Source organism: Erithacus rubecula (assembly GCF_903797595.1).
Source record: "Erithacus rubecula genome assembly, chromosome: 16".
Classification (NCBI taxonomy): Eukaryota; Metazoa; Chordata; class Aves; order Passeriformes; family Muscicapidae; genus Erithacus; species Erithacus rubecula.
Genome location: NC_136668.1, coordinates 5411321 through 5436773, shown reverse-complemented (window position 1 = coordinate 5436773; position 25453 = coordinate 5411321). Strand labels below are relative to the sequence as shown.

At 39.3% G+C, this 25453-nt stretch overlaps 1 protein-coding gene across 4 annotated transcripts in view; it reads right to left on the bottom strand.

Moving 5' to 3' along the window:
* TENM2 (teneurin transmembrane protein 2) overlaps positions 1-25453 on the bottom strand; it is a gene marked incomplete at its 5' end in the record, with an annotated part of 475212 nt that overhangs the window by 50502 nt on the left and 399257 nt on the right. For all 4 annotated transcript variants that reach the window (XM_079319918.1, XM_079319917.1, XM_079319915.1 and 1 more), the window contains one exon: positions 4800-4946. In XM_079319918.1, coding sequence (XP_079176044.1) covers positions 4800-4946 — 147 coding nt within the window. The remainder of the gene's footprint in view (positions 1-4799; positions 4947-25453) is intronic.

Genomic DNA, 25453 nt, shown 5'->3' with positions numbered 1-25453 from the left:
CAAAATACCATCAGTAATGTCTTAATTGCCTAAAATAAAGCCATGGTGAATTAAATGAGTTATACATGTCTATTAGGGGGATTATATATTGTAATCACAATTACAGGTCTTAAAATAAAGCTATTTCTAATCCCTCCAAAAGATGCTTAATGATTAGATTACTGAGGGACTGATTAAGGGAAGATATTAGCTTTAGAAGCAGCCACAGTGAGAAAATTATGTAATCCAAACATGGTTTAGAAAACAGAAGCACTTTCCAATTTAGAGAGATCTTAAAAGTGAGTCAGTTCCAGCATCCCCTTACTTTTCAGTTAGGCTACTTCCTTAAAGAGAAATAGGAAAAAAAAAAAAAAAACACCTAAAAAAAAACCCAAAAAAAAACCCCAAACCAAAACCCTTTTAAAAAAAACAAGAGGCTTTCAGGTATTTTTCAGCAAACTAGCCTATGCACCATAGTAGCCCTACAAGTTCATAAGGAATCACAGAACCACAGGCTGTTTTGGGTTGGAAGGGACCTTAAAGCTCATCCAGTCCCACCCCCTGCCATAGGGAGTCCCACCTTCCACTGTTCCAGGCTGCTCTAAGCCCCTGCAACCTGGCCTTGGGCACTTCCAGGATAAAGACCTAGTTAAACCCATATCTTGATTTGACATGTGATGGTAAGGACCAGAGCAGGTGAATTTCCCAGTGTTGCCACATATCATTCACCCTTAACAGCCCTAAGAGGGGAAAGCAGCTCTGGAGACTCTCTCTTCTTGCTGCTCTGGAATCACATTTTATTTATGCCAGTAATCCACACTGACATCTCATTTAAAATGAAGATTTGTAAGTCTAAAAAAGAGGGGGACTCATCTGCCTCTTCTAGGAATAAACCAACTAAAGGGCATTAATCTAAAATGGAAAGAAAATATTAAGTATAATATTTCATTTTTCTCTTTTTGAACTATGGTACAGAGTTTGCATTGTGGCAGATAATAAGACAAAGCAGGACAAATGGGAAACCCTCTGGAGTCAGTGGCAAGGCTCTCCTTGACATTCATAAAATGAAGACTTGGCCCAAGGCCTTTGAATCTGATTGTGAGATACAATTGCAATAAGAATGGCTGAACAGGGAAAAAGCTCCAAAGTGTGTTAAATCTGCTGCCACAGAAGACAGGAAATGATAGTTCCCTTTCAGTGACAGGCTGAAGGCATTGTATTTTAACATGTGGAGATGGACAGAAAGGAAGGAGGCTCAGCTGTCCAGAGAATACCTCATTTAGACAAAAAAAACCACCACCAACAAAAAAAAAAAAAGTAGTATTTTTAGCTACCCTACTGCCTTCCAAAAGAACAGCTTGTGTGTTCTGTACTACCCCAGAACTACTTGCTTATGTTAACAGAGCAATGCTGGTAATGGAGCAGCAAATGAGTTCAACACTTTGCTGCAAATAAACTCAGCTGAGTCTCAAATGAAAAGAGTGACTGGGAGGGGAGGCAATCTCTTTTAACTTCCAATAAACTTGCATTTTATGTTAAACTTGGGTTTCTGGTAACTAGCTGGATCTTTAATATTGATTCCCATAGTACACTTTTCAGCTTTGTCTAATGAGAAAACTTAATTTTATCTGTTCCTTTGTGCACAGAGTCACAATTACACAAAGGTGCAGCTTGAAGCACAGAACACACATCCCTTCCAGCCTCTCCATTCCTGCAAACTCCCCTATAAACACAGAGGTCAGAGGACAGATACCTGGCCAGGGGTGTAGTGAACCAGACATGTAAAGAGCAGCACATCTTAGGCAAAGGCAAGATTGCATTCTGAGATATTAATTGTGAAGTGATTAACATTATATTAGTTTCAGAGTTTTGTTGTAGTTCTTGTGAATTCAACAAACAGGTGGTCAGGACAATGCCTCTGTCCTCCCTGCATACATGGGACAGGACTCCATGACATCTCAGAGAAATCTGAACCCCAAAATAAATCTGAGCATTCTGCAGCAGCACAAACCCCCAAGGCATGGTGGGGACTGTGAGCACTGCAGTGGCACAGCTGAGGGGAGCTGTGTGCAGCAAACACAGCGTGGCTCAAAGTGACTCTGGTTTTTCAGGAATGCCTGGCAAGCTGGTGGAGAAACAGCACCTGAGCTCCCTTATACAAACATTCCATGGGAATTAATAAGGAGGAGACTATTAAGAACAGGAATGAACATTGAATTAAAGTGCTGAGCAAAGGGTCAGAAGAGATTAATTTTCACCTTTCTCAAAAAACTTGGGGTCAAAGGGACTTCTCAGGTTGTTTGGATCTTGAATCAAGCTTAAATTTCCAAACTATTTACACTCACCAGTAACCTCTCTGGTCCCTGGAAAAAAATTACTTAAAATGCAAGCAATGGGAACATCTGAAGAGTTCTCCCTAAACCTTTCCAGCCTTCAGCTAGTCCAGCTAATTTTCTTTCAGGTATTTTACTATGGTAAACCAAAATCCATGCAACTTGCATGATAATGGAATACACAATTCTGCATTAATTATTAATACATAATATTATGTATCTCTTGTATGGCAATTCTCTCTGTATTCTTTGCCTCTGAAGAGCTCCTGTCTTCCTTCCTTGAATAAGTTTTAAGTTCTACACTTTTTCATTAGGATGAGCAGCTGAATAGTGTCACTGGTCATTTTCTCTACTGCTTACCTGTCTGTTTCACAAGTGCAAAATAATGTTCTGGATAGATAAATAAACCTCTTATCCCAGTTTTTCTAATAACATTTCACCTTATTCCTTTCTTTGAGGAAATTCTAATAATACATAAGTTTTCAAATTTCCCTTTATAATCTTCAAAGCATGTAAAAACTGCAAATCTAAGCATTTCACCTTTTAGTTTCTTACACTGAATATTAACACAAGTTTAGTGGGTTTAGTTGTGTTCTTAAATGCCCATTAATGTACTCTGACAGTTCGACTCTGCTCTTCACAATTCAGTAACAGATACAAAGCAACTTCTAGTTTTAGAGGAAACTAAACTAGCTTTAGAACTTCTAAAATACTTTTGTAAGCACTGAGCATGTAAAACCAAGGAACTAACTGAGGATTTACAAATTAAAACTAGTTGATGATATTCAGGTGTGGTTAATATCATATAATCAAAACCAAACACACGTTTCTCAGTTTGGGACTTAGAGTTTCTAAACCCATAAATCTTATTAAAATTAAAGCACTCAGTCTAATGACAATTCTACCCTTGATACAGCCAAATGTTACTTTGCAGTTTTAGGAAATACATTTATAAAATATTTGTTAATCAGCAAGTAGCAGATGTTTTCTTTACACCAATTACTGGCCAAAGAAAAGGGAAGGAGTCTCAAGGAAGAAAGCTGTGTCAGATGTTTGGTTTATAACAGAGAGCAGAAGCACATAAAAAAGAATCTAAGTGATGTGAATCCATGTGAATCTTAGTAAAGACATTATATTGAAAGGAGTAAGAAAGTTGCTTTAAATGAAGAGGCAAATGAACCAATCTTGTTTAGAAAACACATCTCAGACCTGCTTTCAGTCCACCGTGGAAGGCTCTACAGAATCAGAAAAACATCTTAGAAGGGAAACATAGGACACGTCCTATATTTGATAGGGACATGCCTGACAAAGGGCAGGGAGAAAAGAGCAGGGATGTGAGCCCTTACCCTGCACGCCCATTGAGCACATCACCCAGCTGTGCAGAGCCTGGCACAGGGCCTGTGCAGTGTGACAACAAGGGACAGGGGCTGTGTGTCAGCAAGGGACAGGGGCTGTGTGACAGCAAGGGACAGGGGCTGTGCAGTGTGTCAGAAGGGACAGGGGCTGTGTGTCAGCAAGGGACAGGGGCTGTGTGACAGCAAGGGACAGGGGCTGTGCAGTGTGACAGCACGGGACAGGGGCTGTGTGACAGCAAGGGACAGGGGCTGTGCAGTGTGTCAGTACGGGACAGGGGCTGTGTGTCAGCAAGGGACAGGGGCTGTGTGTCAGCAAGGGACAGGGGCTGTGCAGTGTGTCAGGAGGGACAGGGGCTGTGTGACAGCAAGGGACAGGGGCTATGTGACAGCAAGGGACAGGGCCTGTGCAGTGTGTCAGAAGGGACAGGGGCTGTGTGACAGCAAGGAACAGGGGCTGTGTGACAGCAAGGGACAGGGGCTGTGCAGTGTGACAGCACGGGACAGGGGCTGTGTGTCAGCAAGGGACAGGGGCTGTGCAGTGTGTCAGTACGGGACAGGGGCTGTGTGTCAGCAAGGGACAGGGGCTGTGTGACAGCAAGGGACAGGGGCTGTGCAGTGTGTCAGAAGGGACAGGGGCTGTGTGTCAGCAAGGGACAGGGGCTGTGCAGTGTGTCAGTACGGGACAGGGGCTGTGTGTCAGCAAGGGACAGGGGCTGTGTGACAGCAAGGGACAGGGGCTGTGCAGTGTGTCAGGAGGGACAGGGGCTGTGCAGTGTGACAGCAAGGGACAGGGGCTGTGCAGTGTGTCAGTACGGGACAGGGGCTGTGTGACAGCAAGAGACAGGGGCTGTGTGACAGCAAGGGACAGGGGCTGTGCAGTGTGTCAGAAGGGACAGGGGCTGTGCAGTGTGACAGCAAGGGACAGCGGGGCAGGGGCCGTGCACAGGAGAGCACGGCACGGCCAGGACAGGGCCAGCAGGGCTCTGTCAGCTCTCTCAGCTGCTCCGAGGGCACAGGGACCCCTCCGCCACCCCGGTGCCCCGAGCCCGCGGCTGGCACGGAGCCTCTGCCGGACAGAGACGGGGCAGCCAGGCCAGGGCTCCGCAGCCCTGCGATGGAAAGGGTCGCTCACCTCCCTCGTTGTCCTTGCTGTCGGCACAGGCGGTCTCCATGGCCACGCTGCATCCCGCGCCCCTCCATCCGCTCTGGCAGACGCACTGCCAGCTGTTCTGGCCCAGCGTGCACCTCCCGTTGCCGTTGCACAGGTCCGGGCAGCCGTCTGCGAGCACAAACGCACCAGGTGAGCCCGCGGGATCCCAGCCCTCGCTCAGGCCGTGTTACTGTGCAGACAAAAAGCCTCGGCCCCGCCGCTGGCAGAACACCTGGGAGGGGACAGCCTGGAGAAACGGGGATCTAGCTCAAGCCGAAGGAGGAGCAGCCCTACCTGCTGTAACATCTTTTAAGAACCCTCTAAAGGTCCAGACCTTGAGCTGATAGAAATGACAGTCTGCTGACAGAAGATGATCTCTTATTTCTCCCACTGTATGTACGTAGACATGAGGGAGAACATCTTCAACAAGCTCATCAATGCTCAGAGGACTTTTTGTACTGAGTGCTGCATCATCCTCCAGAACGCGTCTAAACACAAAGTTTAAATAAATATTTTTGAAAACATTTTCCTTAATTGATGGTAATTTTAGAATACCTGCTAATTTAACACTAAGTTTACTTTTATTTTGTTGACACATCTTACACTTTCTGAAAAACATATTAGAAGAGGTATTCCCCCAGAGATGTATGTTTTGAATTGACTATGAATACAACATGTCTTATTGTATAGCAAGAGCCAAATTAGGAACAAAAATATAAATTAGCTAAGCTGCTTACACGTTCCAACAAATGTCCATAGGTGATAAAATACCTCAACTCCTTTTTCCTGGAAGTAAATGAGTCTCAGGAGACACTATTGTATCTTACTGAATATTCATTATGAAAAAAGGTAAGAAAACCAAACTGCAGCCTTGGTATATACAACCAAATCCGTCAACTACCAATCCACACAAGCATGAGTGTTTGTCTGTGGGGTGACAGAAGATTTGAGGCCTGTAGCCAACCTCTCACAGCATCTCTTTGTGAGGATGAGCAGGAGGAGTGGGCTGTGTTGCCTGACAACAGGTATGTGCTTTTATAAACCTGTTCAGAAAGCCACAGCTCTGAGTTTGTCTCTTCCTGCTCCTCCCAGCTGCCTTGTCTGCAGCCAGGTGAAGTCAGAGAGCAGTTTCTCTGACCCCAGACTCATTCTCACAATGCTGCAGGAGCTTCCCATCCAACAAAGTGGTATCCCTGGAACTCACACAGCTGGTATCACAACAGGTCAGAGACTACTCAGCTCATGTTGCACAGAAAGCTGTTGGCAGATAGAAACAAGTCTTACAAGTTTTATTTCAATGTTATTTTTGTTGTGTTAAAAAACCAAAATGCTCCTTTCAGCTAAATTTAGAGTTATTTTGCCACTACATATCTTAAGTTAAAAAAAAAAAAAATTACTTTTACAGCATAGGTAGTATATTTTCAAGACATTCAATTTATCTCTTTCATTTGTCAGGTTATTTGAATGACCAAAACGATACTGTTTGAGGGAAGGCATCACGGTGTAGAAGAAATTATTTGTTTTAAATGAAAAACAAACAGCAATTGTGAGATACCCACGCGGTTGGTTTTCCACCGAGGCACCGAGGAGAACGAAACCACTGAAGCGTTTGCCTTGCAGCGAATGAGCAAGATGAAAACATGAACAGCAGGGAGCTCACAAAACCCCTGAAAAGTTTTAAGTGCAGCTGGGGATTAATGGACATGAGTTTGCCTTTAGAGCAGAGAGGGAAGGCAGCATCACTGCCACAGACATGGTGTCGCTAGGAAACACGATGCTACCTCCTCAGAGCTTATTTCACTGCAGCCTTCCAAAGGCAGACCTGGAGTCTGAATGGCACAAATATCACAAGGAAGGGAATGAACGGCACTGCACTACAATAAGATCCAAGTGACTGGACAATAATGTTTTCCTTAAAAGACCTATTGAGTTAATGATGAATTTGAAAAAGCTTAAAGTAATGGACAACTAATTAGGAATTTTGCATGGCTATGTTTCTGTACATGTCTATATGGACTTGTGGTTTTGCCTTTCTGAAAGCAAGTATCTATATAGCATTCTAGTCTGTTAGACCAACCAGAAAACATTCTGATGTAGTAATAACAGTTTTCTTCTAAAAGAGGAATAATACTCATATTTACATTTATATTTATATTTATATTTACATTTATATTTATATTTATATTTATATTTATATTTATATTTATATTTATATTTAGTCTACATATATTTATATTATATTTAAGAATTGCACTGACTATCTCTATTAAAATCTTCCTACCGATGCATGTGAGCAGTGATTATTACTGATGAGCATCTCCTGTAACACAGGATTTGCACGTATCTCATGGGCTTGGTGGCCATCAAGGGGTTTGGAGAGTGGACAGGGTGACAAAGTGCCTGCCTGAGGAGCTGTCAGAGGCTCAGCCAAGGCTCAGAGGCACAGCTGGACAGATGGCCTTTGCTGGGCAGGCTCACTGCAGGAAGCACACCCAGCCCTCAGTGCTTTGGCAGAGCCTGCCTTCATTCTGCAGCCACTCTCAGCTGTGTGCTGCCTCCTGGCTGGCTGGGGAATCCTCCCAGAGCCAGGCAGCCACAGCCACACAGGGAAGGGCTATCAGCATCTCATCTCAAGCAGCAATCCAGCGTGGGATGAAGCTCTCAGTCACCGCACAGAAAAGGGCCCTTCGTGCTAAGCAGACAGGTTGCTATTCCTGGTGTGTAGAGAAATTCTCCTCATCTTTTCCATTACAGTATGCTTAATGGAAAATGTCAAGAAGCAAGGTTAAAAAAGAATAAAGTGCTTTCTTAAAGTGCTAGATTGACAACCTATTTATTCACAGAACAGGCGGAGTACAGGCAACAGCAGTTCGAGTGTCTCACACTTTTCTAGCTGCTGCTAAAGGTGAAACACTAATGCAGCCCCCTCTCTCTATCTCCAGCTTTCCTGTGGAATTGGAAGTTGGGAGCTTTACTACAGGTACATATGAATTCACAATTCAAACAGCAAAAAAGATTTTAGAATATTTTCTAGCGTTGCCCTCAGGAATCTGTGACAAGCATATGAAAGATATCACAATCAGAATCACTATGAAAGCAAAAATCATAATATGGTCTGTTATTGGTTCAAAAAGGGAGAGTGGATATATTTCCAAGAGAACACTCCCAGGTTTCATCTACAGTGAAATTATTCTGAGACTAAACTGTAAGGTGATTAGTTCATTTTTGAACTTGGCAAATTAATTTCCAGTATCCAGGCAGTACATCAAGAATTCTAATCCAATTTTGGATAAATTCTGTGCAGAATACCTTTTCACTCTGGGATTCCCAAACTACAGGTATACAAGTACACATGTCCAGCTTCCCACATATATTTAGATTTTCCATTGTATAAACTACTTTAAAGTCCAAAACAAACATTTTAGGTAAACTAAAACATAAAATCTGCCCAACCAATTTGTGGTTTCAGTCAGAATCATCAGAACTCCCACTTAAGGTGGGGCAAATCATTCTGAAAAAAAGGAAGGGAAAGAGCAGCCAGGGAAAGAGAAGTTAGAGAAACCTTGCTCTTTTTAAAGTTTCCAAACTCTGATGGAAGAGTTAGCCTCTCAGTACAATTAAAAGAAAAAAAAAAGAAAATAGGAGAGTTGAAGGAAAATGTCTCTAAGTGGTATCTCAGAGCCACTTAGAGAAAAGCATTATGCTTTTAGCCTCTGTTCAGTTTGCACATGGAAAAGCAGAAGTAAATCAAGAGCTTGTGTCTTTCAAATCCTTCTGATCCTATGCCATCAGCCATTTATTCTCCAAGCAGCATTTAGTGCAGGTGTGCACAGCCACAGTCTGCAATACCAGATCTCATGTTTATCCTTCCACATGGCCTCATGTCACACATCGTGACACTGGAGCCCTTCCAGTGACTTCAGTGAGGCTGGGCCCGGGGTCCTGTGGGTGCAGAGTCCCTGCAGTGAGCAGTGTGTTCTACAGAACAGTATTCCCTCACTCACAGGATGCACACAAGTTTCAAGGGGAACATTTAAATTACATTTCAATCCTCCTCTTCTCATTACAGCTGTTAACTACAGAACTGCAGCAAATAAAAGTAGCCTGGGATATGATGGTACCTAAAGAATTTAGAGTAATGACATAAAAGCAGTAATGACAATAGCCTGTTTAATTTGGATTTTAGAGGATAATCACTGTTTTCATATTTTCTCTTCATTCCTTCAGTGAGCTCCTGGTATGCCTACAGCTATCTAGCAAATAATAAATGAGGTACATAGAATGAGGTACCTAGCAACATTGAAAATGAAATTATGCTTTTTATTTGCTATTGTTATTTTTTAATCCTTCAATTCCTAAGCCTGCAGGGCTTAGTTAAAGCCAAAGCAAGGGCACACAAATAAAAATGACACATTGTTATGGTAGGCACACTCACAAGTCATTTTCTACAGAGTAATACTTCAACTGAAATAAACTCAAACCCCAAACAGGGAACTAAACAGGTGTCAATGAAATAGAGTGTTGGTTGAGTGAGAGGTGAGGCCCCTGTGAGTGAGTCTGGACAGTGGCAGAATGGGCTGGAGCCATGCAGAGGCAGCAGCCCAGGGCTCTGAAGCAGGGCAGTGACACTGATTGACAAATGGCTGAGAATGAAGGCAGGCTCTCAGTGCAGCACAAAGCTCAGCACAGCTGCTGCTTTCCAGAGAAGGCTCAGAGAGCAGCAGCTTCTCTGTGGCACTCAGCTGTTTGTCAGCAGCATGCTCTGACTGGCTGCCTGCTTCTTATTTTTCTGGTTTTTTTTTTTTTTTTTTTGAAAGAACATTTTATTTAAAACTACTCAACACCCTAAATATTTCTTTAAGCTACACATCAAACAAAGAAGTAAAAAAATAAATATCTACTTGCAGATGTGCTGTGCAGATGAATACATGCCTGAGTTAGAACTACAGGCTGACTACAGACTACATACTGAATTGTATTCAGCAAATACAATTGTATTTATTGAACAGGCTGAAAAAAATAAAAAAGAAAGGCCAAAAAGTATGTTTAAAGAGCCTTGAAATCCTCCACTTCAATACCTCCTGTGCAAACAATTAGGAATTTTAAGTAAGATTTATTAAATTGCCTGGATATGTATGTCATAACAGAATTTCCCCTTAAATTCTATGTATCTCTTGAATTCCAGTCTTTTACACATAAGGGCAGGAACTCAGGGAACATCCAATTCTCCAAACAAAGCAGAGAAATAGAATAAAATACGTGTGACTGCTTAGAAGAGAAGTAAAGATCACACAAAAGGAAGCTGCTGGCATGAAAAAGCAACTCTCAATTAAAGTTACTGGCATCTTTCTGAAGAAAAAGAACAAAAAAACCCCAAAGATACAGACACACACATACACACACATACAGAGGGAAGCTCATATTGCAATACAGGACAAAAAAATTTGAAGGTGAAGAAAACCCCAAGGGTGCAAGAGCTTCATGATTTGTTAACAGGGAATTGCTCCCAGAACATTCCATGTTATCCAACTGCATTGAAGTGACTCAAGCAGGGGAGCTCCTTGACTGGGGGAGACACCCTCGAGGTCCCCCTCTTGTACACAACCAGAGTTCTCTGTCACCAGCTTTTGGTGTGACCCTCTCCAAGCTGCCAACAGCTGGGCAGGGAAAAGGGACAGCTTGTGCTACACTGTCCTGAGACTTGAGGAAACCAAAGAGATGGATAATGAAATGTCCATGGCTGCTCACAACACTGGCTGTACGCACAGAGCTTCAGCTGAGCCCAGAATGTGGGCTCCTTGTACACAGAGAGGCTTCCAGGCAGGGTCCTCTCTGCACCCCAAAATTGTTAATGTCAATTGTTAAAGCACAAAGACACCTGTCCTCCTGCACAGAACCCAACACCACACCCCATGGCTTCACCTGGATTGAGTTCCAACTGAGCATCAGCATCAGCAAAGAAGTTATGTAAAATATAAGTTAAGAAACCACACAGTTCCTTTCAGAGGCCAAGCAGTTATTTGCTGAAATTTTGAGCAGGAGCTGAAATTGACCCTACCAGCACATTTGAGTTACACAATGTATTCTTTTCAAACAAGACTCATATCCAACTCTAATTCATATACCCAATAAAAAGATATATAAAAGATGCAGTAAAATTTGTGTTTAAGATAGCTGGGTGTTTCAAATTAATCTTACTGTAACAAAATCCATTTAGAATATAATTCCAGGTGAAATTGCATTCATAAAACTACTACCACAGCCATAATCTTTTATTGTATTAATGTTTCTGATACCACATACAAGCACTGGCATCATCCTTTGTAATATGTAATATCCTTTCTGAGAAAGAAGCCTTCTCAAGCTGAATTTATCTCTAAAATAACATCTATTTAAATAGTTTTGTGGCAGCATAATGATAAAGTGACCTATCAGACAGGATGTGTAAATTCAGTCAATTGAAGGGCAACAAGCAAAACACTGACTTCATGTTTGAAAGAATATCTAACCTAATCACAATGTAATTTAGACTTAATGCAATTTAGGATTCTTGTAGGAAGACATTCTCAGTTCAGTCATTAGCTTCAAAATACTTTTTTCACTTCTCAGATCCTCCCCATACTGTAAAGAGGAGGAATGAATTCCTTTCCTCCTTAGATGAGAACATCCACATAAGATAAAAAATAAAAATCATATGTTGCACACTTTTTCTCCAAATACTAATTGCATTTCTTTGACCATAACTCCTTTAAAATACAAAAATCATTACCAAATGGAGGAGTTTAAGTCAATCAAAATGCCCAGTAGGCCAAGTTAGCATTTAGAGTGACCAAACAGAACTGCTCCCCTTCTGTCAGTGCTGCTTAATCGTTGTTTCCATCAGTATTTCAAATCCAGTTTGAATTCAGTAATGTGAGGAATGGGGTTTGTGCACACACACACATGGATAGGGAGCTGCAGTGAGAACAAGCAGATGTTCCACACTGCTTGAGCATCTCAGTTCACTGCAGAGGATGCCCAGGAGGGCACTGAGAGCCTGTAGGGGGGCTGTAGGGAGCCTGCCCTAAAATCTATGGGCTGAGCCTGAGTCTGACCCCAAAACCACCCTACTTTGAAGGAAAGGCTGGAGCAGCTGGCCTGCTGACATCCCTTCTAAACTGAATTACCTATGATCCCTCTGGTTTTAGAGCTTTATATCTCATAATTCTCAGGGCAGGGAATCCCAGTTTTCTCAGGCACTATTAAAATATAATTGCTTGCTATTCATTAGATATTAATGCCTGCATAGAATTTATAATTTAGCAATTAACTTTCAGGTATGCAAATGCTGATCTCATGTAAGTGTGCAGGTTATCTCTAACAGAAGAATAAATATGAGCTTAAACAGAAGTAGGCAGTTTTCTCTATTGCTGTCTGGCAGATAAGTACATTCTGTCCCTTAAATTTGGTACAGAACTTTGGAATCCCTTCAGGATGAAAGGCACTATTTAGACATGTGCATTATATTTTGCAGCTGATCTTCTTAAAGTATTAATCACATCAATTCCATTAAATGGCTGCACACTGCATGGGTTTGGACTGCAGAGTTCCAACATTCCAATTGTCCAAAGAAAAAACCCAAAGAAAGTGCCAGAAAAAAAACCAGAGGTTTTTATGAAGTATTGTGGGGCAGTTTGGAATGAAAAATAGTAGCAATGCACTAAATGCTTCTCATATGCCTTCTGGCTTGCAGCATTCCTAAATCTTCATGACATTAAAATATGATTACAAGTGACCAAAAAGAATGCATATTTGAATATTAAAATAAATATATCTCACATGTTAGAATGCTAGAATTTATGGAGTTTGAATATAGACAAATATAAAATATGAAATAATGCTCATGACCTAGGAGCAGTAATCCACCATTGGGCAATGCATGCAAAACAAATTAAAACAGATAATGTACTCTGAGTTATGTATTTGTGTATGCTGAGTTGTTTGGCAGATATAGGATGGATATTTCAGTATGTAAAATATACTTTAGAGACATCCCTTTAATTCTAAAGTGCAAGGCACCATTCTGCATCCCTGGTCAATATACATAAACCTCACAAATATCATACCATTTCCCAATTTATCAATCTACCAACTGCATAAATAACTTATAAAAGCTACAGAAATAAAAATGTAGTGTTCACAAATGAAATGGTTTAAATCTGTTTAAAAAAAGACTGGGTGTGGTACTCAGTGGCATAGTCTAGTTCAGATGTTAGGGGATGGGTTGGACCCAAAGATCTCTAAGGTCTCTTCCAACCTAGTGATTCTGTAAAATCCTGCATGCATAAAACAGTACTTTTGCTCCTTTTTAAAATCTATCTACATGGTGAAGGAAGAAACCTAATAATCCTTCAGATATATCCAGTTGCTTTGATATTTAAATATTAAATAAATCTCTGAAAGTGATTTCGATCTACAAGGGAGATCATCTTCTCCATCTTACCCCCAAGAAAGCCAAGAGAATTTAATCTGCACTTGGAAGAAATGTGGAAGAGAAATGAGCTCTTTAAGCTCTGCTTGCTTTACATTAAACATATTTACTACCAGGCAACTGATGGCTCTGCTCCTCCCCTTGCCTCACTAGAAGTGTCCTTAATTCTCTGGAACGAATACTTAAGTCTTTCTGCTGCTGGGCAGAGCATTTATTTTCCATTTCTCTGTAGAAGCCATCAGAAGCACCAATGAGACTTTTAACTTGATTGCCTTGCATCTATATTTGACAGTTTTTAAGCTGTCCTGGAGCAGGCAGGTTGTCACTTCTTACACTGGGACTGTTTTTAGGAAGAGAAACACAAGGTAAGGGAGTGGGAGATGCAGCCAAGAAATCTGGAGACCCCTCCACCTCTGCTGCAATAGGATTGTGTGACCAGGACAATCAGCATATTGAATTAATAAACTTCATTCCCTGATTCATGTCAAGCAAAAAAGTGCAGAGCAATGTATGTCAGGATATTTGCTTTAGTTTAAAAAAACCCCAAAAAACAAGGAAAAGCAGAAACGAAGATTGGTTAAAAGGAATTTTCAATTTAAAAAAATAACAATAAAGAAAATGTATGGTCTATGCAAAGGACATCTAAAAGACAATTTGGTACAGCTTTGTGTAACTAACTCTCTCTTTGCAATGCTGAAAATACAACGTGAGTGGCTCATGCTATCTCTAAACATAACAAACAGATGTCGAAGAAATTTTTCTTTTCTATCCAGGTTATTCATTTTCTTAGAAAAGTTCTAGTAAATGAGACTGCCCTGAGGGCCAGCATTATTGATCCTCAGCATTCAAATAAAACCATAATTTAGGTAACCCCACTCTGCCTGTCTCCCATAATTTCACTGGGTTAGGGTGTCATTGTCTCCACTGCCACCAGGTTTCAAGGAGCATGTTAGAAACACATTCCTTATGCTTTCCTGCAGCTATTCAGCATCTGTTGGGAGCAGTGCAGCTGAGCAGGGTGCAGCCCTTTCCCACTGCTCAGCACCAAGGCAGTGCTGCCTGGGCTCACTGGGGCTGCAGAGGATTTCCAGCAGGCTCCCCCCGTGTGCCACCAGCAGCTGACAAGGGAACACCTGGAAGCACCAGAATGTTCCCTGAGGTTTGGTGCAGTTTGACTCTGTAACATCTCACAGATCACAATCAAGCAAAGAGAACGTGGGGACAGCTCTGGCTGTCAGGGTAAACACGTATGTGGCAATATGTTTAATCAGGCACAGTGCATATCCAATTTACTCTAATAACTGCTGTAAGCACTCAGGAAGTTTCTGCAAAAATCCTTTTTAACGGTGTCACTCACTGGAAAAGCTCTCCTGCAGTTTAGTGACACTGCTCTGCTCCTCAAGGTACAAATATGTCAACACTGGACTTTTATGTGGGTTCTCCAGCATGCTTACCTGCTTCTCACTCTGAAGGAAACTAATTGTAATTATTTCCTAGGCTGGGCTGAAGTTACTTAATTCAAGTAAGGGATCAGTAGCAGCAGCCCTGTGGAAGTTCATCTTTAATAAACCTATAATCTTTAGTCACAGTACAAAAATTCAGAAGCAATACTTATGAGAACCAACATTTTCCTTTTCACTGTCACTTTTGAGGGACATCCCTCTTCACATTTCATTATGTTTTTATCTCAAGCATTAAAATACAGAAAATAAATAACTAAGATCTGGGGACATATTCTACAAATAACCTTATTAAATCTCCCATTTAGTATCAAGAGGAATGCTCACTTCAGAAGTCAGAAACATTATATACAACTTGCTGGAATTTTGAAAACTGCAGTATTTAATCTCAGAAATTCTGACAAAAATCCTTAACAAGTAGGGAAAACTGCAACCATAAAAGTAAATAGATGCAGTCTTCAGTGGAAGGCACACATGTTAAATCCTCCCAGTTCTGCTGAACAAATATTTCCCTTTACAAAGCATGTCATACTTTAAAGTGTCCATGCACTGAATGCTTTTAAATTAGTTAATGAGGATCTTAGGAATTTCATGGTAACTAGAAACAAAAATACTGGTCAAAGATGACAGATTTTACTGAGCATATTCTTTGTGTATGGAAGGTTGAAAGATTAAAAGGAATGAGGATATATTTAGATTGCAATAAACACTGTCTTAATTGCATTAAAAAAAAAAAAAACCCTTTCATGTGGAATGGAAATATTAACAATTTTAGAGACATTTCAGTGTACCCAAAAAGTCTGCTGAGTGGTATTTCATTGCTAATTAACCCTTTTGATTAAGTATATGAACTTATGTTTGTAATTAAGGGTGGGTCTGAGCAATTTTAATTCACTTTTTTACTTCACAAACAAGCAATCAAAATTGTTATGGAATATATAACAAAAGATTCCAATGAAAAATCAGCCAAAAAAAATCACAAACAGGGTGACCTTGACATCCTGTTCTCTAAATATGGCAGGCTTCCTCCATTCTAAATCAATATTTCTGACTTATTTTGGAGAAAAAAAAAATGTTTCAAACATTCAGGGGACACAATGAAGATATATATGGATTGGTTTCATGATAAAGAATCAATTAATAATGATCCAAGGGAGACAGTAACAAAAAAGCAGTTTTACCCCTATTCCAAAGCCAATAAAAAGATGAATTGTATGTAAAAATCTGTGTCACTCTACTTCCCCACCCTTATTCAGCTATTAGCAATGCCACATGGGAGCAATGTTAACCTTCATTTCAAAATTCCAACAAACTCCTATGCAGTGATTTTCTGACTTAAATCTAAAAGATCTTTTCAGTTGTTCTTGAAACAACAGAAGTCACGTTGCTACTGCTTTTCCTGTACTGTTATAGAGCTACTCTAAAAAAAATAAAATTAAGGATTAATCAGAATCTGCATATATTTCAACAAATTCATTCACTTTTCAACAACAAATAATGATTTATGGCTTCATGCTTACAGTAATACCTTTATGGTCCAAATGCTAGGGATTCAATTTAATAATAAAATATGGAAGGGGAAGAGAAAGACCCTTTTTTATAGAACTACTTAATTCTGGGCACACTATCTTCCATTGCAGGACCAAATGCTATAATGCTAACTCCCCTTAGTTTGGGAGATAAGTGATCTGTAACCCAGCACACACACCCTGCCTTGCTTTGTGAAATGGGAATCAGTCAGATCAGTTTATATTTAAACTGTGCTGAAAGGTGGATGGCAACATGCTACATTAGGGACTGAGTTCTGCTCTGAATCCCCAGTGGTTAAAACAAAAAGGCAATTCTCTCATCTGTACTAATGTGTCTCTGTTTTTAGGAGAATCAACATCTCCAGGGACATTTAAGGGTTTGTGTTTGTACATGCTGAATTTACAGAAATAGCTTCAGTGCTTTTCTTGAGGAGCTCCTTCCACAAGAAACTCAGCAATGCCCTTTGATTCCTAACAATTGGAAAATCACACTATTTGAAACAGCACCACTTTCAAAAATCCAGGAAAAAATCCTATTCCTAAACAGATTGGAGTTTTTCTTTTCGCTAATTTGTGCTTTTGGATAATTGTCCTCTTCACATTGCTTCTAACCTAAAATCACAACCTAGTAATATTTTCCACTACAAACGGATTTAGTTTTTAATTAAAAAGAATGGCTTTAATCACAATTTCACCATTATATTTACTTCTTAGACACCCAAGTTATTATCCCTACTAATTCTCTTCAGAACAGGGACTGCACCTTGATGCACTGTGGTTCTTTAGCTCAGTTGTCCAATGCTATGAAAAACTATTTGAAGGAAAATTAAAACATATGTGGTCTAGATGAGTTATTAATCTTACCTATTTTTCAAACTCTTGAAATAACTTTGGTCTTCCAACATCTACCTAAAAAAATACTCATCTGAAATTTTATAATTAAACAGAGAAGCAATCCATCTTTGGTTAATGTAAAAATATACTAAAATGTTAGAAGTGTTTATACTTTTCAAATATATGAACAATTAACTATTAGGTCATATAGCTCAATCTGCCCTAATCAAGCCAGAACATTTCAAAAGTAATATCTAAACCTTTTCTTGCAGCTATTTTGATGGTATCTTGTTTTACAGCATTTTTAAAGCAGGACGCAGTTTATTGGTGCTGAGTTTGATCTGCCTTGCACTGGATTGTTAAAAACTGCAAATAGAAACTAACAGTGGGATTAGGAAAAAAAGCAATAAACTTAGATTTTTTTTGTCAAAATTATGGGTCCCTAATGCAGGAGACCCATGACCTTTGAGGAGGCACTGTGGAACACAGAAGTACAAGTGAGGTGGGCAGGACTTGGGAGCTGCTTTGCAAACCATGTTTGAGAGAACACAGAGACTGTTTGACACTTGAACATCTGGGACTCGTTGCCCAGCTCCCAAAAACCAGAGAGACACCACAAGAAAATCCAACCCAGATGCTACACACCACTCATGGGCCACACAACTGGCTGATCACAGTAAGGCAGGAGTAAAAATATCTTTTAAGTGTAGTAGAGCAAGAGGGAGAAAAGCTAAATGTGGATAAGCAGACAGCCACATCTCCCCTGCCTAAATTTTCATTAAGGATAATGTTTTGATCCGTGTCACAGCAAAGCCTTTGCAAAAGGAAACTTGCTACTTTTCCATGAAAAGTGCTTAACTGCTTAAGAGAGGTACTTTTTTGAGTGAAATATTTAAGTGTGCAGTGCTCAGGGTCAGTTCTCAGAGTTGAAAATCCTCAGGGAGCAGCTGGGCCATGAATCCTTTCTGCTTGAATCCCGTCAGAGAATGAAGAGGGGATGATGACAAACACAGTAACCTTAATATATCATGTCCTGCTTTTCCTTTGGCTTTCAGCAGCATGGCTCTGAACTGCTGATTAATGAGACACCAGCACTGCTTTGTCTCCATCTATCCCAGCATGGATGTGTTTTGAAGACAACTGACAGCCTGAGATGGACAGTAATATGTCAATCAACACTACATCACTGAAAACATGACAGTAGAATGTGCTGGAAATTGTAGAAATCTCCTCAGTTGGTCACAATTTCTTGGCAGCTATAAATCAGGTAATAGCAACCTCAGGATTATTCCAATTATTTTCACTTTCAACATGAAGAGATCAACATGGTCTAAAACATCAGACCCAATGCCTTTAAGAATACTCAAGTCTGTATTCAGCTCTTACATTTCCAAATAATCCAAATTATGTTTGTAATTTCTTTGGGCAAATGAGACATATTACATTATATGATGATTTCTGTTGGACAGTAAACTTTGCTTCTTTTTATATGTATAGAAAAGCTATATGTAAAATGAAATAGGCTCAGGCTACACACAGGAATAATCTCCAGAAGCGTCATTATCCTATTGAGCATTTCATAAGCAGGTCAGAACAGAGATGGAAAGAAAGAAGGAACAAGAGAAAAGAGCTGGATAACTGGATAGCACACATTTTGTAAAAACTTTCTTCAATAAGAATGGCTCATGATACCTCGTAACTTGTGCTCTGAACAAGTGCCCATATTCACTCCTTAAGATCTGGTAAGAAACTGTCTAAGTAAGGGCTTTTAGTGAAAGAAGGAGGTATCAATATTCAGCATCAGTGTGTATTCATCCTCAGTGAGTAGTTACTGCACAGGAGAGAACTGACAGCTTAAAGAGAAGGCTTTCAATAGTTTCATTTTTCCCCGAAGCCCTAAATAGATCACACAGCAAAATCCTGAACTGACACCTCAGAGGTGCTACAGAGACCATTTTTTCCTTTTTATTTCTGACATTAATATTTTTAATACAACATTAAACTAAGAAAATATTGAGTAGAGAATTTCAAAAGCATCAAATATCTTAGGAAGACAACTCTGCAACTTCTAATGCATCCTACTGTTAATTTGATACTAAATTGGCAAGAAGCTGGGAAAAAAAACCCTACAAAAACCCTTTGCAAAGCTTTGCATCTGAAATATTATTCCACAGAGTTTTCAGAAGTCAGGCAAAACACATCTGACTTTATTTGCATCTTCATGCATGAAAGATTATTTGAAACTCATACTAAAGATGCAAGAATGATACCTTGAGAATGTATAAGCAAGAATGCAAGTGATCAAGAATAAGGTATTTATATAACAGGAATATGAACAGCAGGTCTCAAAAGGATGGAAAGGTATTGTTCTCTTTTGTATTTCTTTCTTAGTAAGTATAAATACTATATATATGTATATATATGTCTGTTTCTCCAGACCCAGTTCTACCTTTCTATCTCTATACAATCCATGACACTGACCTCTCACAAGCATTCCCGTGTCTTTGTTGTTTTGTTTCCAGTAACATTGTGTAATTCACTCACTTGCTGAAGCTCTGCTTGACACCACAGGGTACAAAATAATACAGAAAATATTATCTGCAGGAGAAGGGAAGATTGTCTGGCTCTGGGAATACTGCTATGAACAGCATAATCGGCTCTGCCCTTTCAAAAGTTAGATCAGCTCCCTGATTGATTGCCCTCCCTCACTTTTTGTGGTCTTTTAAGAGTTCAAGAATTGGCCAGAAAATCAATATAACTCATATAGAAGGCCCTCCAATAGGAGAAAAAAGAAATGTGGTTTTAGTTTGGGAAACTATTCACCAGTATCTTCTGGGTGAGCCTTTGAAGTACCAGGCAAAATGCAGGAAGTTTAGCTGAAAACATACTCATTAAATTTTTTGGGCTAGAAAGGAAAGAAATAAGGTCATGTTCTGCAAATATCCTGTAAAAAGAGGAAGAAAAAAGCTACTCAAGTGTTCTGACACTGAGCTGTGACATGTTTCAATCATTTACAGGAAGCCCTCAGCAAAGAATGCAAACAGGAAAGTTCTTCCTCATGAATAAGCTTGCCTTTCAGCTAAAAAAGATCCCCAGCTGCCCCCTGTAAATTCTGTAAATGAAAAGGAATTCTTTTTCTAAACTCCTTGAAAGTCAAACCACTCTCCCTACAACACAGAAAAAAACCTCACATAAATCTCTACACAGAATGCTTCCTTCCAAGTATTCATAATCAGCTACCTTGCCTGGCTATGATCAAATTAAGCAGATACATATTGCAGTTCTGGATTCCTTAGTGCCACAGAAATTATTTAGAAAGTTTGCTCATCCCTGATCCACAAAGGTAGCCAGTATATTTCAGTTTTCAGCACAGGAATATGCAAATTTACAAACCAGAAGGAGAAATCCCAAGCAAGAGTCATCTACATAGAATGGAATCTGGGGACTCCACAGCCAAGAGATTTTATTCAGAAGCTTTGCAGGTGAAATAAAAGATGACAAAGATGAGGCAACCAACAAAGCACGTCAATAGCAAATGTAGGTGGGATAGATAAGAAGTATTAGATTTCCAGGAAGAAATTTATTTGCCTGATATTTATTTGCCAGGAACGGACACCTTTACTGAAGCACAGAGATGTTGGACTAGATGAACATTTATTTATCTAAGGGACTAGTACATTTCCTTGGCTTTGGTCACAAAATGACATATGTTTGCAAAATTCCACCTTATGAAGAAGATTTCTACCTTTTGAGTCTCTCTGTGTTTGAATGATGGAATGATGTGCAGTGAGTGACAGAAATAATTGAGAATCTCTCAGGTTGCCTCATCAGGTACCTGCTGCTCCTCTGCTTTGCTGAAGAGGCACAGGGGGAACAACTCTTAAATTCCAATGAATGCTTGGCACCACATACCCAAAAGGCTGGATTATGAGAAATCTGCTTCCAGGTGTAACAGTGGGACAACTGTGTGATACAGGTGATGGACCAGAATCTGCACATCCAGGAACATCTCAAACATTTTTGGTCATGTCATCATATATATTACCAACATATTTCTACATCAGCAGTAATGAAAAATGGTCATGACCTAAATATTCTATACATTTTTCAAATAAAATGAAAAAAACATGCTCCTCCCTCTGCAGAGCCTGCAATCCAAATTCCTGTCATCGTTGTTAGAGAGTTTTTATGCCTTGATAGGTCATAAACTGCTACAGATTAATTTTCAGTTAGAAATCCATTGGAGAAGTCTAATATATCTAGCTCCTTCTAAATTGCTCTTTGTCAGATACGATGGCTTTCCACTGCCTCCTCCCACACACTTTCCATCTCTCCTGAAAATTGCCTCATCTTTGAATCATTACCGTTGTAATTACAACAAGAGAAATCAGTAGTAGAAGAAAAAAAAAAAATCTTTGACACAAAGAGCATTATCATGGGACAAAAATATCTTGCTATATCCAAAGATAACACAATGCTGCATTATTAATGTTTCTATTGATTATTGAGTCCATGACAAGGTAAAGAACAAAATCTTTATTTGTGGTATTCCTTTCAGCTGATAGAAAATGTAAAAATGTTTAAAAGCTAGAAAGGTCATCCTAAAGCACTCAGCGAGGAAATTTTTTTAGTAAACAATTTTTTATTAAAACCAGAGGTGGAATATGGTTCACATAGTGTTCATTTTTAAAGTGAGAGGATTTAAAGTATTTACTTACTAGGTGTGAGTTTGTTTGGATGTTTCAGAGTGGCTCAATATCCACACTGACAACTCATTGTTCTGCAAATACAGAACACATAGATTAGTCTCCCTGGCTGGATAAATTATCAATTCTACTTTCCAGCAGTGGCATTGGTTTCTATAAGGTAATGACAGTACAACTCTTAAGGTAGGCCATTAAAAATCAAGTCCTTAGAAGGAATGTTTCCTCCTAAGCTCATTTAAGAGGAGACTGGAAGAGAGTTCACAGACTTCAACGATTTCCTGGTGAGCCTGCTGCCCCAGGGCAGGAATAATTACCTCTGTTACATCTGACAAGTGTTTGTCTAAATGGTTGCTAAAAACTCCATTGATGAGGAATTCACAATTTTCTTGGACAACCTCCTCCAGTTTTTAATTTATCTGTAACATTTTTTTTCCTAACACAAATACCTTGTACTGTAACTTAAACTTCTTAATCATCCTAGACAAAAGGTCTTTTATTTTTCCTGCACACTTTTATGCATCTGAAAATATTAGGTTATTTTCCACCATGTAGGTAGAAATCCTAATCCTAGCTTTTTTCAAATCTTTCTCCAAACCCTTTTTTTACTAAGGAACTTCTACAATTTTGACAGTTGAAGTACAAAGGCCAAGGACTCAGTGGGGAAAGTTGCTGATTTCAGAAAGCAGTACCAAGGTCAGAACAGAGTGAGGTTTATGTCTGGACTTGATGATCTTAAGGGTCTTTTCTAAGCAAAATGAACCTAAGCAGAGCCTGAAGAGAAGAACTCATCTCCTGTTTGTGTTTTGTCAGGCAGGCAGCCAGGTGGATGTTCAGCTTCAATGCCTTTATCAGGGGTATAGCTCATTTACATTAAAAAAAAAAAAAATAAAAGGACATAAAATATAAGAACTGTCTGGATCAAAATCTGCAGCAGAGTATCCATATTACCAAATAACCCTGAGTACAATCTTTGCCCACTTTCTGTCTGAAAAGAAGTCCTTAACCTACATCTAATGGAGGACATGAGCAGACAAGAGCAAGGCTTGGGAATATGACAGGCAGCCACAAAAAAACCCTCATATATTACCTTCTGGTCAGAGCTCACCTTAAAAGATCCATTTGCAGACATCTAAATTTTACTTGTAAATATCTAGGATTAAATCCTGCTCCCACTGGTCTCCCAGTGAGATTTTTACCAATAACTTAGTAAGAGTCCATGCTCCAGGGATATGAATTACAGATGGAATTACACTTTTAAAATGGTATTTCTGACTGTTTCATAAGATCTCCATATATACCACAATGTCCTTGAAATACTATCTTGACAGTTTATATGCAGAACACCCTCTGCAAGCATTTAAAAACAACAGTTTTAAACATCCAGATATTATTTTCAGTGAAAGTAACAGATCTGTTTTATAACGGCATGCTTTAGCAACATTCAGATGATTCAAGGAAAAGCTAAATCCTCCATCTTAAATTTCTGTCATGAAATGGATTCAAGATTAACAACTTCTATACCTTTCTTTCACTTTGTTATTAGTTTTCCAATATTTTTTTCATCTAGATTACCCTCTATTATTTAGTTATAACTTCCTCCATAATTGCAATCAATGAATAGCAATCACTTAATAAACATATCCTGACAGGTCTATTTTTGCACTGGGAAAAGATTAATTTTCTTTATCACCACTCCAGTAAGCAATTTCTCTTCTTACCTGAAGTAGCAAAGTGAAGTTCTGCTCTCCAAGCAGCAGCTGAGCAAGACCAGACACCCACTCCTTTCACTTTAATATTATTTGTATATAGATTTATCAAAATCTGTGTAACTTGGAACATGCATGCATTTTTATTTGCATTGATTCCTACACATAATTCTACTGCACACAGGCAAAAGCTGCTTTGCACAAACATTGTGCTAACACTGAGCTCACACTGCTGTTCTGGGAGGATTTTCTGAGTGCTTTTCTTAATCCAGGTAATTCACAGAGAAAAAATGCAGTTCTATTAAAACTTTTGAGCTTAGATACTCAACAATGAAATGACAAGGAGTGTTCATTCTGTCAAGCATCTATTAAAGCCTAATTTGATATTAAATAGAATAAAATACTCTGAATGAGCTTGGACACTTGCAGGTTGCTATGATGATTGCTTTTCCACTGCCATGTAAATATAGCACAAAGGAACTGGTAAAGAAACACAAACAAAAGAAAATAGTTTGCATATAGAAATCTCCTTTTCTTCCTCACAGATAAATTTGTTCTAAGTGGACTTGGCCTAAAGTCACTGGAATCAAAGCAAGTTTTTCTGCTGACTTCATTTCAGACTAGTTGTAGCAAAAATGGAAATTCAGAGTAAATAACCTGTCCTACAAGATTTGCATTTTCTGTCTTAGGACAAATAAACTCTGTAGTTTGTTAGGTACCTTCCAAAAAGGACTAATTTGTGGTATCTTATTAATAGGTGGACTCTCCTCAGTAATTCTGACATTAAATGGTGTGTCAAGCTTTCACCTGAAAATGAAACCATAAAAGCAGTACTCTAAATGAAGTGGGTTTCTGTAAAGTTTAAGTGCACTTTAGTTCTTCACACCAATGTTTAAAACATCTTGAGCAACTCACCGTTGTATCAAAGTATCAGCTCACCCTAACCACAAATTTTTCAATGGTAACTTCTAGAAATTTTGTACCAATACTGACAAAAATCACTTTTACCATCCTTTTCCTCTGAACTCTGTTTCAGCTCCATGTAACACGAACCAGTGGGGTCACACTGAGTTGTTCCTCTGAACTCAATCCCATTCCAGGCATCAGCCTTTGTGCTTTTGTGCTTTGTGCTATTCTTACTAACACAGGTCTGTCACAAGAAAGTGTGTCTGCATGCAACAGACAACTTCTGACTGCACAAATTCCATCCATGATAACGAGAAGGGCATCCCTGAATTTTTTGCACTAGTCTTATCTTTGCCACAGGCAGGACCACATTAAGTTTCAAGGAAATCTGTGTAGTACATACCAAACAAAAAAAACTTAGGTATATTTTAATCACTTTAGAAGTATCACCCTTTCTCTGGAAAGAATTGATTATATACATCAGTAATAAGGAAGATAACTAGTTCAAAGCTCGGAAAATTAGACTTAAAATCTCACTTCAGAGTTCACTAGTTCAGCTTGCAATTTTTAGCATAGTTTTGAGATCTTGGCAAAAGGCATCTTTTTGTCTGCACAGTAATGAAGACTTTACATACACTAATTACTTCTCAACATTGGCACATTACTAAGAGATTATACAGCAAAACAAATTTTGTGCGAAGCATCAACTTCTGAAATAAGCAATTATTACTGAATTTAATGAAAAAAATATATACTAGGCATTTTGTAAAGATCTGGGAAGAACTTTGAAAACAAAATGCCTGGATTAATCTAGCAGAGGTATGTTGATATGATGGAAGTCTGAAAGCAATTATGAAAAAAACACTCTGCATCTGTGCTGGTCACAAAGTGTTCAGTCATAAAAGCTTTGATTTAAATCATATTAGCACAGTGTGGTGGAAGCATGCAGCACCACAACATCAAAGGATATGCCCTGAAAATATGTATCAATTTTTCTTTTTTTTTTTTTAAATCTCTCCAATAGG